At 46.2% G+C, this 15,200-nt stretch overlaps 1 protein-coding gene across 5 annotated transcripts in view; it reads left to right on the top strand.

The window, feature by feature from the left end:
- The window catches only part of LOC148141487 (uncharacterized), a 34,845-nt gene that overhangs the window by 12,421 nt on the left and 7,224 nt on the right, over positions 1 to 15,200 (top strand). For 2 of the 5 annotated variants that reach the window (XR_015752538.1, XR_015752537.1), the window contains exons 2-4: positions 1,787 to 1,893; positions 4,963 to 5,071; positions 10,131 to 10,287. Coding sequence is in view for 2 of the 5 variants with exons in the window: in XM_087978131.1 (XP_087834257.1) it covers positions 1,841 to 1,893; positions 4,963 to 5,071; positions 10,131 to 10,172 (204 nt within the window). In the remaining 3 variants the exon portion in view is untranslated. The remainder of the gene's footprint in view (positions 1 to 1,786; positions 1,894 to 4,962; positions 5,072 to 10,130; positions 10,288 to 15,200) is intronic. The other 3 variants (XM_087978131.1, XM_087978132.1, XR_015752539.1) reach the window with 2 other exon arrangements.

A 15,200-nucleotide genomic window follows, 5' to 3' on the forward strand; every position in this document is an offset into this window, starting at 1 on the left:
TTCCTCCCTCCCGCCTCCCTCCTTCCTCCCTCCACCCTCCACCCTCCTCCCTCCTCCCTCCTCCCTCCCTCCCTCCCTCCCTCCCTCCCTCCCTCCCTCCCTCCCTCCTCCCTCCCACTAGCCCACTGAGTCAAACTGCCTCAAGTGGTGTTCCCGGTTTTTGTCCAAACCTACATCTTTCTCCAATCTCATCTCATGTCAAGCCTTATCAGAGCTCATCTTGACCCTTTACCCTAATCTTACTAAACCATAGACTTTACAACTCTCTTTTCTCCTCCTCTTCATCAGTCCCCCTCACCGATTCACAGACATTGTTCCTTGTTCTGTCTTTTCTGGTTACGTGCTTCTCTCCCATTCTGTGAAAAACAGACATTTGACCTCATTTTTTTTGGAAAATCCTGCTCCCCTTTCCTTTCTGAATTCCTTGCATTTGGTGTCCCCCGTGGATCTATCCTTGGCCCCTCCTGTATCTCACCTACATACTGCCAGGAGGTGACATTGTGTAAAAGCACCATGTTGGGTTTCACATGTACACTGACAATGCCCAGGTCTCCCTCCGCATCATCCCTCTCCATTACTCCACTGCTACTCAGTTATCAAACTGCTTACCACGCTCCCACTACTCGATTAGGTGCAGTTTCCTCCAATGAAACATTGTAGTGGTTAAACCCGTTGCCTGACAAATTCCTTTCCCTTACTGCTGTGCCTCTCTCTCTCTCTCTGGGAACTATGCAGCAGAACTACACTCTTCACAGTATTGCAGTTATATCTGACGAGAAGCTGACCTTCTGATCAGACATCTACACATCCCAAACACCAGGAATTCCAATCTCTTAAACATTGATTATCTCCTCCTCACCCCAGCTCCATTGCTACTGATACCCCTTACCTGTGTCAGTGTTGCCTTAAACTTGACGAATCCGAAACAGAACCCTTGATTCTGTGACTGACTCAGAATCTGGTTTCAAACTCCCCCCTCAGTATTTACACTCAGATACATCAGTATTTATTCTGTCAAACCCTTAAGGATCTGGTGGTCCGGTCTGATTGTAGCTGGTGGAAATGCCAGAGGATGATGTGTTGTATCTGGGTGGAAGGTAAGGACTTGGGCGGGGGATGTTCTATCCTTGTTGCAGTTGGAGGTGTGGGTTTCAAAGACAGAGGTGCGGGAAGTGGCGGAGATATAGTGGATGGTATTCACCACATGGGAGTGGAAATCGCAGTCCTTGAAATACGGGGCCATTTTGTATGTTCTGGCCTCACTGGAACACTGCAGTAAGCATGAGACAGAGATGTTGGCCAGGGAACAGGCTTGTGTGTTAAAGTGGCAGGCAGCTGGAAGCTCGGGGTCTGTTTTTGCAGCAGAACGTAGATCATCAGTCTCCATTTCCACCACCTCCACGGAGATGCTGCCAGACACAGGTTCCTGTCCCCTCCATTAACTGTTATGCACCCTCCCAGCTAGATCGTAATCCACTCCTTTATCTTTCCAAATGTTCCGGTCTGTCTTTGGGTTCTCTCCCTGCCGATGATTTCCTCTTTAACCCCAATCTCCTGCAGTACAAAGATCAGCAGGTTAGTTGAATTGGGGGTAAGGTACAGTGAGGCGCATGTGCATGTCCCCTTCCGAGGATTGGGGTGGGGGGGGGGGGGGGGGGGTGGGGTGGGTGGCGGTGTGCGATTTGAAGAGAGGCACTTACACATCAAGCACATACCAAGAAAAAAGTATGTCTTTATATTCTTCCTGTACTGACTGTGAGTTTTGTTTTGTGAATTCATTTCATAGGATATTAAATCAGAATAATTGAGGCTGGGATCTCAAAAGCAGTTTTTACAGAAAATGGATTCATCCAGATCTGAATATCATTGGCATTTAACTGTGGAAGGAGAAAGGTTTGTCTGTTCTGTTTGTGGGAAGATATCTCCAATATTTTTGTTAAGGAGAAAGATGTACAAATTCGTGGTTGGATCACCCTTTGGGTGTGTGCTCTGTTCTGGGCCCTGCAGCTGAGGAAGGAGATATTGGCCTGAGAGGGAGCACAGATTTATCCAAATTACACCTCGTCTCTTTGTAAGTACTCTCAGATTTAGACCCAATCACCCACTTCATGATGATAACCTGTAAACTTCAATTACCTGCAAACTTCCCATTAAAAATCCTTTTGGACTCAAATTCCAGTACCTTTTCAGGTGGAATGTTCCAGCTTCTGACAATTGTCTCTTCATTCAGAAACTGCTGACGTCCATGTTGACTCTGGGGTGACAAAGGGCTGAATTGAAAGATGAGCTGCTGTTCCTGAGCTCCCATTGAGATGCATTGGAACAGTACAGGAGGCTGAGGGCAATGTAGGTATGAGCAGACAATGAAGATGACAGGGCTGCAACTGTGAGGGCTGCTTGGCTCAATGAGAGTGTTCTGGAGTTGGGTGTAAACAGACTGATGTGAGACGGGAGAAGGTGAGTCTGAAACTCAGTTTTAGTTCAGGCCGTTCAGATATTCACATGGTCCCAATGTGAACAGCCAGTTTTTAAGTGATACCTGCGGAATATTTGTTAACAGTTTTTAAAGTATTTTTCCTGAGGGCAGTTGAGAGATAACCACATTGCTGTGGGTCTGGAGTCACATGTTGGCCAGATCAGGTGAGGATGACCGTTTCCTGCCCTACAGGATATTAGTGAACCAGATGGGTTTTTAACAATTGACAATAGTTTCATGGTCATCATTCGCCTTTTCATTCTAGATTGTATTCAATTCCGATGCCACCATCAGCCATGTTTGGATTCTATCCCTAATCCTCGGAACATTGCACATGTCACTCATCTGGCAGGAATACCATTAAGCCATTGCTTCCCTTTTAGCAATGTTTAAAAGAAGGTTCCATCATTCTAGGTGTACAATGTGAGATAAAACACTGCAACGTCCATGTGTCAGCCTCTCCGAAAGGTCAATCAACAGAAATTTGTTTGGGGCCAAATATTTCACTTTTTTTTTGGGTGGGGGGGGTTTATTAAACAAAAATGAATCCAAATAAAAATCTTAAGCCACGGACATGTAATTTCTGAAGACGGAGGGGGATGACAGAGACAGGGAGGGTTGTGGGGCCAGAGGGTAACTGTTTTCCAAACATCACTGTGGTGTACATGGACTGCAGCATTTCAGGGAGGCGGTTAACCACCACTTTCTCCAAGGCAAGTAAAGGTGGCCAATAAATACTGGTCTGGGCAGCAAAGGCAACCCCCAGTGAATAAAACCAAGCAGTGACCTCTCTGAGCTGACTTGCTGTGAAGTTAAAAACCTCTCTGGAAATGGAGTGGGCATAGAAGAGAAACAAAGACATTTCACAGCTGCCCTCAGAGAGACCTCATCCTTGGAAGTACTCCGAGCCGGGGATCAGCTCAGTGAGTTTCAGTCTCTTCAAATATCAATCTTAGTCGGTTTTATTTTATTCAATCTACAATAGTGAGTAAGGTGAGGATTTCTTTTTAATGTCTTACGGTCTCTTGATTAAATGTTTAAGATATGAAACGTCAGCATTAAATTATTATCGAGCAGGAAGACTCTGCCTTTGTCTTGGTCTGCAGATTGTTAAGGCGGAGAGATGGCCTGTTGTAGAGTGGCGTGCTGTTCCTGTCGGATGTGGGAGATTAGGGAGAGTTCCAATCATCCTGATCATTCTGTCTGCAGCAAATGTGATTGCAAATCCTATTGGAACGCATGAATTGGTGGAGGAGTGATTAAAGGCAGTGAGGAATTGACAGGAGACGGGGGGTGTGGTAGGGGCAGTCTCAGGAATGCAGGATACTGCAGATACAGTCAGGTAGATGGGTTACCTCCAGGAAAGCTCGGAGGGGGAGGTCAGTACTGCAGGAGTCTCCTGTGGCTATCCCCATCTCAGACAAGTATACTGTTTTGGAAAATGTAGTTGGTAATAGACTCTCAGGGGAATGTAGCACTGACAGCCAAGTTACTGGTACTGAGACTGGCTTCTAACATAATGTGAGGAATATCCAGTTCGACACGATCGATGGTGATAGGGGACTCTCTAGTCGGGGCACAGTCTGCCATTTCTGCAGCTGACAGTGAGACATCAGAATGGGGTGGTGCTGCCCTGGTGCCAGTGTCAAGAATGTCTCACAGAGGGAGAAGAATATTCTCAAAAGGGAAAATAACCAGTGGGAGGACATTGTATATTGGTACCAATGGCGTAGGAAGGGAAAAGTATGGGGTCCTGACGAGTAGGGAGATTTGCTAGTGCCACTCGGGAGGCATTAAACCTGTGAGGGAGTCGGGGTAATCCCAAAGAGATAGTGAAAAAAGAGGTGGGCCTGAGGCTGGTGCTGTTCACCAATCAGACTGTCAAGGCAGGCAAGAGCAAGCCACAGAATGAGGTGCGACGGACCAGTTGCACTGCATTTATTTCAGTGCAAGATACCTGACAGGTCAGGCAGGTGGGCTCAGGGTATGGTTTTGAACATGGCACTGGGATATTATAGCAATTACTCAGGGATGGATCGGACTAGCAGCTTAATGTTCCAGGGTATAGATGCTATAGCAAGGATAGAAAGGTGCCAACAGAGAGATGTTTTTGATTAGTGATAACATTATGGCTGGGCTTCGGGAGGATGTTCCTGGGAGTACATCCAGGCAATTTATTGGTTGGTACTGAGAAATAAGAAAGGGATGACCATCTTAATGGGATTGTATTATAGACTCTCTCTCAATAGTCGGCGGGGAATTGAGACACAATTTTACCAGGAGACCTCAGTTATCTGTGAGAATAATATGGATGCAATCATAAGGGGTTTTAACTTTACCAACATGGCCTCGGAGTGCTGTAGTGTTGAGGGCTTGGATGGAAAGGCATTTGTTCAGTGTGTACGAGAACATTTCAGATTCAGTTTGTAGGATGTACCGACTAGAGAAGGAACAAAACCTGACCTGTTTTCTTTATTCATTCACAGGATGAGGCTGTCACTGGCTCGGCCAGCATTAATTGCTGCGTTTACCCAGAGGGCAGTTATGAGTCAACCACATTGCTATAGGTCTGGAGTCCCATGCAGACCAGGCCAGGTAAGGATGGCATTTTCCTTCCCTAAAGGTCGTGAGCGAACCACATTGGTTTTCCCAACAATTGACAATGGATTCCTTGTCGTCACTAGATTATTTTTTCCAGATATTTATTGAATTCACGTTCCAAAATCTGCCGTGATGGGATTCAAACCCAGGTCCCCAGAACGTTATCTGGGTCTCTGGATTAACTGTCTAGCGATAATTTCACTCCGTCATCACTGCCAGTTAGCAAATTCGGCAGGGTGAGTAACAGAGGTGTCAGTGGGGCAGCACATCAGCACCAAAGATCCTACAGTATTGAGGCTCAGTGGTTAGCGCTGCTTCCTCAGCACCAGGGACCTGGGTTTGATTCCAGCCTCAGGCGACTGTCTGTGTTCAAGTTGGCACGTTCTCCCCAGTGTCTGTGAGGATTTCCTTCTGGTGTTCCAGTTTCCTCGCACAGTCCAAAGATGTGTAGGTTAGTTGGATGAACCACGTTAAGTTTCCCATCGTGTCCAGATGCAGTATATGAGGTTTTGGGATGTGCAGGCAAATCTCTGCCTGATGTGAAAAGATCCTTTTGTGGTCTTGGACAGATGTCAGAGGGAGGTGTGGCCGCACGCTTTACATTTCCCATGGTGGCAAGGGTGGGTCAAGGGTGTGGAGCGTGGGTTGGTGGGAGGGTGTGGACCGAACATGGGAGATGCAGCGGGAATGGTCTCTGCAGAACACAGATAGGGTTGGGGAGGGAAATATGTCTCTGGTGATGGGGTCTGACTTTAGGTAGCAGAAATAACAGAGGTTGATGCGCTGTATCTGGAGGTTAATGGGGTGGAAGGTGAAGACCGCAGGGTTATATTCTTTAATATGGCTGGACGGGATGGGTAAAGGCAGAGGTGCGGGAAGTGGAGGGTATGTGTTGGAGGGCATTGTTGATCAAGTCAGAGGAAAATTACGGTCCGTGAAGTAGACCTTTCTGGGATGTCCTGGAATAGAATCCAAAGAGAGTAAACAAAAATACCGCAGACAAAAGATTAACTGGCCCAGAGAATAGGACCCCTTAAAGGTCAACAAGGCTGTCTATGGAACTACAATGGGTGCAAAAGATATGCAAATAATTCACTTCATTTTGACTTGAGAAGTATATGGAAGCTCGAGAGTTTGGAGAAATAAACAGTGATAACTTGAAAAGTGTCTATGTTACAGAGGAGGTGGTACTAGATGTCTTAAATCGCATCAAGGTGGATAAAGCCCTGGAACCTGATCAGGTGTATCCTGGAACTTTCTGGAAATCTAGGGAAGTGATTGTTGGGCCTCTCCTGAGGTATTTGTATCGTTGATAGCGACAGGTGAGGTGCCATTATGTTAAAAAGGTGGTAAGGAGAGGCTAGGGAACAAGAGAACAGTGAGCCTGAAGTCAGTGGAAGGCAAGTTGTTGGAAGGGATTCTGAGGGACAGGATATCCATCTATTTGGAAAGGTAAGGAATGATCAGGAAGAGTCAATGTGGCATTGTACATGCACAATTGTGTCTCACTAACTTGAGTGAGTGTTTTGAAGTGACAAAGAAAATTGATTATGCCAGGCGGTGAATGTTGTTTATATGGACATTCAACAAGGTTCCACAAAGCAAACTGGTTAGCAGGGTTAGATAACATGGAATGCAGGGAGAGCAAGCCATGACAAAACTGCCTTGAAGGTAGGAGACAGAGGATGATGGAGGGTTGCTTTGCAGACTGGTGGCCTGTGAGCAGCAATGTGCTGCAAGGATGGATATTGGGCCCTTAAATAAATGACTTGAATGTGAATATATGAGGTATAGTCAGTAGATTTACAGAAGACACCAAAATTGGAGGTGTAGTGGACAGTGAAGAAGGTTAGTTCATAATAAAACAGGACCTTGATCAGATGGGCCATTGGAGCAAGGAATGGCAGACGGAGTTCAACTTAGATAAATGTGAGCTGTTGTATTTTGGAAAGGCAAATCAGGGCAGGACTTATACACTTAATGGTAAAGTCCTGGGGAACATTGCTGAAAAAAGAGACCTTGGAGTGCAGGTTCATAGTTCCTTGAAAGTCGAGTCACAGTTCGGCAGCGGAGTGAATGTAGCATTTGGTACGCTCCCCGTTATTGTTCAATGCATTGAATGCAGCTGTTGTGACGTCATATTGTGGCTGGACAGGGCACTGATTAAGGCCCTTCTGGAATTCTTTTTTCAGTTCCAATCTCCCTGTTCTTGGAATAATGTTGAGAAACTTGAAAGGGTTCAGAAAACATTTGCAAGCATTTTGCCAGGGTTGGACGGTTTGAGCTATTGGAAAAGGCTGAATAGGCTGGGACTATTTTCCCTGGAGAGTTGGAGGCTGAGAGGTGGTCTTATAAAATCATGAAGGGCATGGATAAGGTCAGCAGTCAGGGACTTTTTCCAAAGTTCGGTGGGTCCAGAACTAGATGGTACAGGCTTAAAGTGAGAGGGAAAAGATTTAAAAGGGATCTAAGGGGCATCTTATTCATGTTGATGGCATTGCAAGTATGGAACGAATTGTCAGAGGAAGGGGTGGAAGATAGTACAATTGCAGCATTTAAAAGGCATTTGATTGGGTACATGAAGAGGAAGGTTTTAGATGAATAAGGGTGAACCGCTGGCAAATGGGACTCTATTAACGCTTTCCGTTATTGGTCAATGCATTGAATACAGAAGCTGGGACGTCATATTGTGGCTGGACAGGACATTGATTAAGCCACTTCAGGAATTCTGTTTTCAGTTTGAATTTCCTGTTCTGGGAAGGATATTGTGAAACTTGAAAAGGTTTGGACGAGATTTACAAAAACGTTGCCAGGATTGGAGGATTTGGGCTACAGGGAGAGGCTGAATAGACTGGGGCTATTTTCTCTGGAGAGTCAAAGACTAAGAGGTGACTTCATGAAGATTTATAAAATCACGAGGGGCGTGGATAGGTGAGCAGCCGGAGTCCTATTTCCTCAGGTTAGGTGGGTCCAAAACTAGAGCACATGGGTTGAAGTTGAGAGGGCAAAGATTTAAAAGGGATCTAAGTGGCAACGTTTTCAAGCTGAGTGTGGTTGTGTAGGGGAGGGGCTATCAGATGAAATAGTGGAGGCTGATAAAAATCACAACATTTAAAAGGCTTCCAATTGGGTACATGAATAGGAAGGGTTTCGATGGATACAGGCCAATAGATGGTAAATGGGAATCCATTAGTTTAGGATTCCTTGTTGGCACGGACGAATTGGACCGAAGGTCTGTTTCTTTGATCTTAATAAATTAAGATGTATTCCTCTATTGTGTGGAGAGCTAACTGAAGCACAGATAATTATCCTTGGAGCTGAGAAGGTGAAGCAGTGATTTCGATCTGGTGCAGATTTGGTTCCAAGGTCTTGAATTTGCAGAGAGAGAGAGAGGAATTGTTAACACTTTCACAATCTTTAGTAACTACATTCAAGTAACTGGCAAATAATACAAGGTGAAAATGTGAACACTATTTTACTCAGAAAGTTCTGAGTATCTGGAACAGTCTGAATAACACAGATTCAGCAGGTATTCTGAAACAGACTTGGAATTTTACTTTTTAAGGAAAGATTTGGGGTTTGTGGGCACATGGGAGGGGACTTGGGACAGACTTGCAGCATCTCCAGAGGGAGAGAGTACAGCCCCAATGGGCTGAATAGACCCCAGCCCCTGTGCTCTGTGATACTGCCCCATTCACTGTGAATGATGAAGCTCATCCCAGGGCAGAGAGAGGGATTAGCCCCCCACTCTCATCACAATGGTGTCCGGCTGATTGACGGCAGCTCCAGACCAATGGGAGGAGAGTCTGTGTGGTCCTGCAGCCAATGAGATTGAATGAGGGGTGTGGCCAGCAAGACAACACCTGTCCATGAGCTGTGCAGGTGCAGTGTCACTGTTTGGGGTTGGGAGAGACAGCAGAGACTGGGACAGATGCTGTTGGACCTGAATTACAAACTCCCGGAAAATTAAAACCGAAAGAACTGCGGATGCTGTAAATCAGAAACAACAACCAGGAGGTTCTGGAAAAGCTCAGCAGGTCTGGCAGCATCTGTGACGAGAAATCAGAGTTAAAGTTTAAGATCCGGTGTCCCTTCCACAGAACAGATGTTACTGAGAAAAAAAGTCAGTATATGTGCAGAAGATAGTGTGGGGGAAGGATAAAAGGAGTAAAGGATAGGTGGGGATAGAGTGAGAGGAACAGTTAGATAAAGGATAACGATCTGGCCGGGGGAGGTTGACTAGCTGTTAATGGAGACTGTTAATGGCTAACCATAGGTAGTGTGTAATGGCAGGCTGTGAGAACAAGGACTGGTGTGTGGGGTAGGGGGCTACGACATGAGGTTGTTAACCTATGGTTAGCCACTAACTGTCTCCATTGTAAACTGTTGCCCACCTATATCACTCCACGATTGGAGCTGCCGAGGACACAAACCTTTGGAATATCCTCCCGAACCCCCTCTGTCTGCCTTAAAGATCTTTCTAAAAATCGTTCTCTTTAATCAACGTTTTCATCATTCGTGAAGCATTTTAGGAGATTTGTCAATGTGAAAGGCTCCATACAATGCAGGTAGTTGTTGTTATTGTCTGACATCAGGAGAAACAGGGATGAGCCCTCTCTCTCAGACCGAATGAATAGCAGCAAAAGCAGGAAGCACTGAGCATGCTCCAGCCCACAATGGGCCTCGGATTATTGATGTCAGCGCAGGACCAATAAGAGTGCGGGAACGGGGGCTAGAGGTGCTAGTTGGTCCTTCAACCAATCGGAGTGAATGAGGGGCGGGACAATACTCAACCACATGATAAACTTCACTGACAGCACAGTGTTGTTGTGACCAAGGCATTGGCAATGTGTGAAGGTGAAGGGCAGGGGAAAGGAAAGACATATTGACCAGGAAGAGGCGGAAATTTTCATGGTATGGGATGAGAGGTTTTATAGAACTTAGTGCACATTGTAAAACACAAATTTCAAAATCCAAATTCTGCACCATTTTCCCTCCCTATAATGCATTTTGCACTCCCTGAAATATCAACTGTGTGTTTCTCCCTCCACAGATACCATTGATCAGTGCCAAAGCCCCATTGCCTGTGGAGAAGGTGATGTTTGACTTCGTTGTACAGCTGCAATTCGTGTGGTGAAGGTGCTCCCACAATGTGGTTGGGAAAGAGCTGTTATAGATTATTCACTCAGTAACATTGAAGAGTTGACAATGTATGTGCAAATCATCAACAGTTTGTTTGTTTTTTATCATGTTTATAAATCCACAGAAATACTATTGAGAACTTCTGACATAAGGCCACAGATGGGGATATTAGGTCAGGTGATCAAAAGAATTGCCAAATAAGCAGGTTTTCAGGAATACCTTAAAGGAGGAAAGCAGGTCTGAGGGGGTTAGGGTGGGAATTCCAGACTGTGTTGCCTTGGCAACAGTAGAACCAGCCAGACAGTTGAAGCAATGAATAAACTCATCGTTGGGAGTCTGAAAGAAAATGAGTTGTCGGGTCTCACAGGTTGTGTGGTGCAGGGAGACAGGGATGTTCACAGCCAGGAATTACATCAAGGGTGAGAAGTTTAAATTGTTGCTTGATAATAGGAGCATTTGTTTGGTCTCCCCTATCCTTGGAAAAAAAGAAACCATGACTGGTCACCCTATCATTGCTCCTCATAATTTTATAAAGTTCGATAAAGCCACTTAAAATGTCCAGTGCTGCAGGGAAATAGCCTCAGCCTATTCAGCCTCTTCCTATGGTTCAAATGTTCCAATACTGGCACCACAAGGTAAAACTTTTCTGAACTCTTGCAAGTTTCCCAACATCTTTCCTGTAACAGCGAGACTGGAATTGAAAGCAGTCTGGGGATTCCAAAAGTGGCCGAGCCAATAAACTGTACAACCGAAACAAGATCTCCCAACTCCTATCCTCAATGCACTGCCCAATAACAGCTAGCATACAGCACACCCCTTCACCGACCTGTCTACCTTCAACCACACTTTCAAGGAACAATCAACCTACACTGCATGGTCTGTTTGTTTGTCAACACTTCCCAAGAACTTGCCATTAAGAGGTTGAGTCCTATTCTGATAACATCTTTCTGAAATCATGGAGACCACAATTGAATGCAGTATTTTAAAACTGGCCTCACCAATGCTCTACTCAACCACAACGTGACCTCCTAACCCCTATACTCAGTGACAGAATCCCCACAGTGTGGAAGCAGGCCTTTCAGCCCATGAGACCATACCAACCATCGGAACAGAATTTCACCCTTACTCTGTAACCTACCATTACGCAAAGCTAATCCATCTAAACTGCATGTCTTTGGAATTGTGGGAGGAAATTAAGAGCACCCAGAGGAAGCCCACCCAGACACACGGGGAGAATGTGCAAATACCACACAGACAGTGGAATCAAACCAGAGTCCGTTTATTGAACAGCACATTCCATTAAAGGTCAGTGTCCCAAATGCTACATTCAGCACCTGATCTCCCTGAAACTCCACTTTCCAGGAACTGTGCCGTTGTTCTGAGCACTTCAGAGGAAATTAAGGTGAGGAGGAGAAAACACGAACAGGGTTGAGTTGTAGATCTATAAAATAACTCTCCATCTTCCCCCTCTCTGTTCCCCCTGTCTCCCCCCACTCTGTCTGGTTCCCACCCTCTGTCGGTCAGTTTTTGTCGGCTCCCCCAACTCGTCGGTCGTCCCTCCCCTGTCGGTCTGTCCCCCCATCTTTTGCCCCCTCGGTCTGTTCCCCCTCTGTCAGTCGCCCCCCTGTCGGTCGCACACCCGTCTCTTTCCCCGCTCCATCGGTTGCCCCCCCTCAGTCTATTCCCCCTCTTTGTCGGTCGCCCCCCCAACCGTCAGTCGGTCGCCCCCTCTAATCCCCCGTCTGTTCCCCTCCTCTCTAATCCCGCTTTCTGTCCCCATCCATTTATGTGCCTCCCCTCTCTATCCCCCCTCTCTGTCCCCACCCATTTCTGTCGCAACCCTCTCGATCCATCCACCCTCTCCTACCCTCTGCCCTCCCCTCTCTGCCTACCCTCCCCTCTCAGCCCCCTAGTTCTGTACTCCCCCCTCTGCAGGGAAAATATCTTGTCTATTTACCCTATCCATGCCCGGCCTGATTTTAAAAATATCTTTCAGGTCACCGTTCAGCCTCTGACTCTCCAGCGAAAACAGCCTATCCAACCCTGGCAACATCCTTGTAATTCTTTTCTGACCCCTTTCAAGTTTGAGAACATCCATCTGATAGGAAGGAGACCAGAATTGCATGGAATATTACAAAAGTTGCCGAATCAATGTCCTGTACAGCCACAATATGACCGTCCAACCGCTACACTCAATGCTCTGACCAATAAAGGCAAGCAGACCAACTGCCGCCTTCACTATCCTATCTACTTGCTACTCTACTGTCAAGGAACTGTGAACCTACACTCCAAGGACTCTTTGTTTAGCAGCACTCCCCTGGAACTTACTATAAACTGTATAAGTCCTGCTAAAGTTTGCTTTTCCAAAATGCAGCAGCTTGCATTTTTCTGAACTGAACTCCTCAGCCCATTCACCCTTCTGATCCAGATCCCCTTGTCCTCTGAGGTAATCTTTTTCACTGTCTGCTACACCTGCCATTTTGGTGTCATCTGCAAACTTACTAACAATACCTCTTATGTTCACATCCAAATCATGGATATAAATGGCGAAAAGTAGTGGATCCAGCACCGATTCTTGTGACACTCCACTGGTCACAGGCCTTCAGCCTGAAAAGCACCCTCTGCCTTTTACTTTCGGGCCAGTTCTGTACTCCATGCGATCTAACCTTGCTGACCAGTCTCCCATGAGGAACCTTGTCAAACACGTTACTGAAGTCATGGAGATCATGTCCATGCTCTGACCTCAGCAATCCTTTTTGTTACTTCTTCAAAAAAACTGAGTCAAATTCATGAGACATGATTTCCCATGCACAAAGCTGTTATTACTATCCAGGATTTAACTCTGTACATTGGGGTCTGCGTTGCCCAGTTATAGGTGTTAATATTCTGGATGAAGTTCAAGTACACCAGCATTTTGTCAGTGAGTGTGTATTGAGTCCTGTTAATGTCACCAACACAGGTGAGTTCCTTTTGAAAGGCAGTCCCTGTAGCCCTTGCCCACCAGTAAATAGTATAAGTGTCCTTACCTCTGGACTAGGAGGATCAGGCTCAGAGTTGTGTAAAAGCATCTTTGAAGAGGCTGATTAGTAAACCTGCCCAAGCCACCAGGCCATGCTGTCTCCCAGCTGTCCCTGCCTGAGCCTCTAAACAGAACCTTCCTGTAGTTTCTCTCCTGTCAGACTCTCCCATTGCTCAGTTTGTCCAGTATCCCCTCCTGCTGCTGCACTGATCCTGTCCCTCACTGACCTGTCCATCCTCCAGGGTCCTCCACATTCATTCACTGTTCACAATCCCATTGACCCAGTCCTCCAGCCACGCCCCCTCCACTCGATAGAGACGGCTCAGTGGTTAGCACTGCTGCCTCACAGCATCAGGTACCCGGCTTAGATTCCGGCCACGACCGTCTGTCTGTGTGGAGTTTGCGTGTGCTCCCCGTGTCTGAGTGGGTTTCCTCCCACAATCCAAAGATGTGCAGGGCAGGAGAATTGGCCATTCGAAATTGCCCATAGTATTAGTTACATTAGTTAGTGGGCATGGGTCTGTGCAAGTTACTGTTTGCAGGGTCAGTATGGACTTGTTTGGCCGAAGGGCCTGTTTCCATACTGTAGGGATTCTGATATATTGGGCAGCAGCTGCTGTCAATCACCCGGACTCCTGTATGATCGGGAGCACGTGCTGTAGGAGGGAGACCAGTGCACGGTCGCAGTGCTGGCAACTGTGGGAGTATGTGCAGTCGAGGTCAGTGTCTGGGAAGGAGGCTGTGGGTGTGAGGAATTAATCTATCATTAGCAGCTTCATCCCTCTGGGCGCAGGACCCAGGGAAATGGCCCCTTTCTTACTACCCTGACATGTGATCAGACTATCAGTGGTGCAGCGTTTTGCAGAAAATGATCAGAACTCTTTTGTGAAGATTCAGAGATGTTATGGAAAGGGACAAGGATGGGGTTGTAATTAGAATTCTAATTTGGCACATTTTAGTAAGATGGGTCTTGGCCAGATTTGCAGGAAGCAGTGTATGCAGGATAGTTCTCATCAGGAGCCAGGAAACTGAATTCGAAGACAATGTGTGAGAGAACTGGGTGTGGAGGGAAGGAGTGGGGGGGGGGGGGGGGGGGGTGGGTTTGGATTTCAGTTCACAGAAGAGATAAATTGTGAGACTGAGGCTTAAAGCTTTGGAGGAACAAGGAAGCTACAGTTTAATACTACAATTGTCTTATGAATTTCCATCCTGTATTAACAGTGGTAACTTGTGTGCTCTGTTGTAAGGTACTGAAAGGGTGGATTTGCGGATGAGAAATTCAAATTGAACTTCATGTTCAGATCTGATCGTTACTTGATCCGTGCCACTCTGAATATCATTGGCCTTTTCATCTGGCAGGAAAGGTGTGCTTTCTGTCCGTGGGCGAATATTCCAAATCTCAGTGTGACTGCAAAAGTACTGAGACACAGCCAAATCCATGTCAGCATGGTGACTGGGGAGAGAGATTCCATTTGCTTTTGAAAGTCTGGAAAATCATGGCACATTTCCCAGGAACAATTAAGCCACAACTTTGCTTTCTAGAAGGACAAGTCTTTAATTAATAATGCAAGCAGAAAGACACAAGGATACCTGCACCATGGGAAATACTATGAAAACGTGATTGTTGTAAAGGAGTTCATTCTCGATCATGGATTCTAATCCATTGACTTGTCACGTCGGTTCCAGCGCTGTGGGCAAATACTGGAAATATGATGAATGTAATGTAGGTTTCAGTTATTAAACTGTAAAAAGTGCAGAACAATTTACAAGGATGTTGACAGGGCTCAGGGGTCTGAGTTATAGGGAGAGGTTGGACAAGTGAGGATTTTATGTTTAGAGCAGAGGAAACAGAGGGGGTTCTTTTCTAGAAGTGTATAACACCATGAGAGGCCTGGATAAGGTGAATGCACTCAGTCTTTTTTCCCAGGAACTCAAGGATTGGACGGCATGATTGGATCAGTT

The sequence above is a fragment of the Chiloscyllium plagiosum genome, unplaced genomic scaffold, assembly GCF_037043375.1.
Source record: "Chiloscyllium plagiosum isolate Xiang-an unplaced genomic scaffold, Cpla_swu_hap1 HiC_scaffold_33, whole genome shotgun sequence".
Lineage (NCBI taxonomy): Eukaryota > Metazoa > Chordata > Chondrichthyes > Orectolobiformes > Hemiscylliidae > Chiloscyllium > Chiloscyllium plagiosum.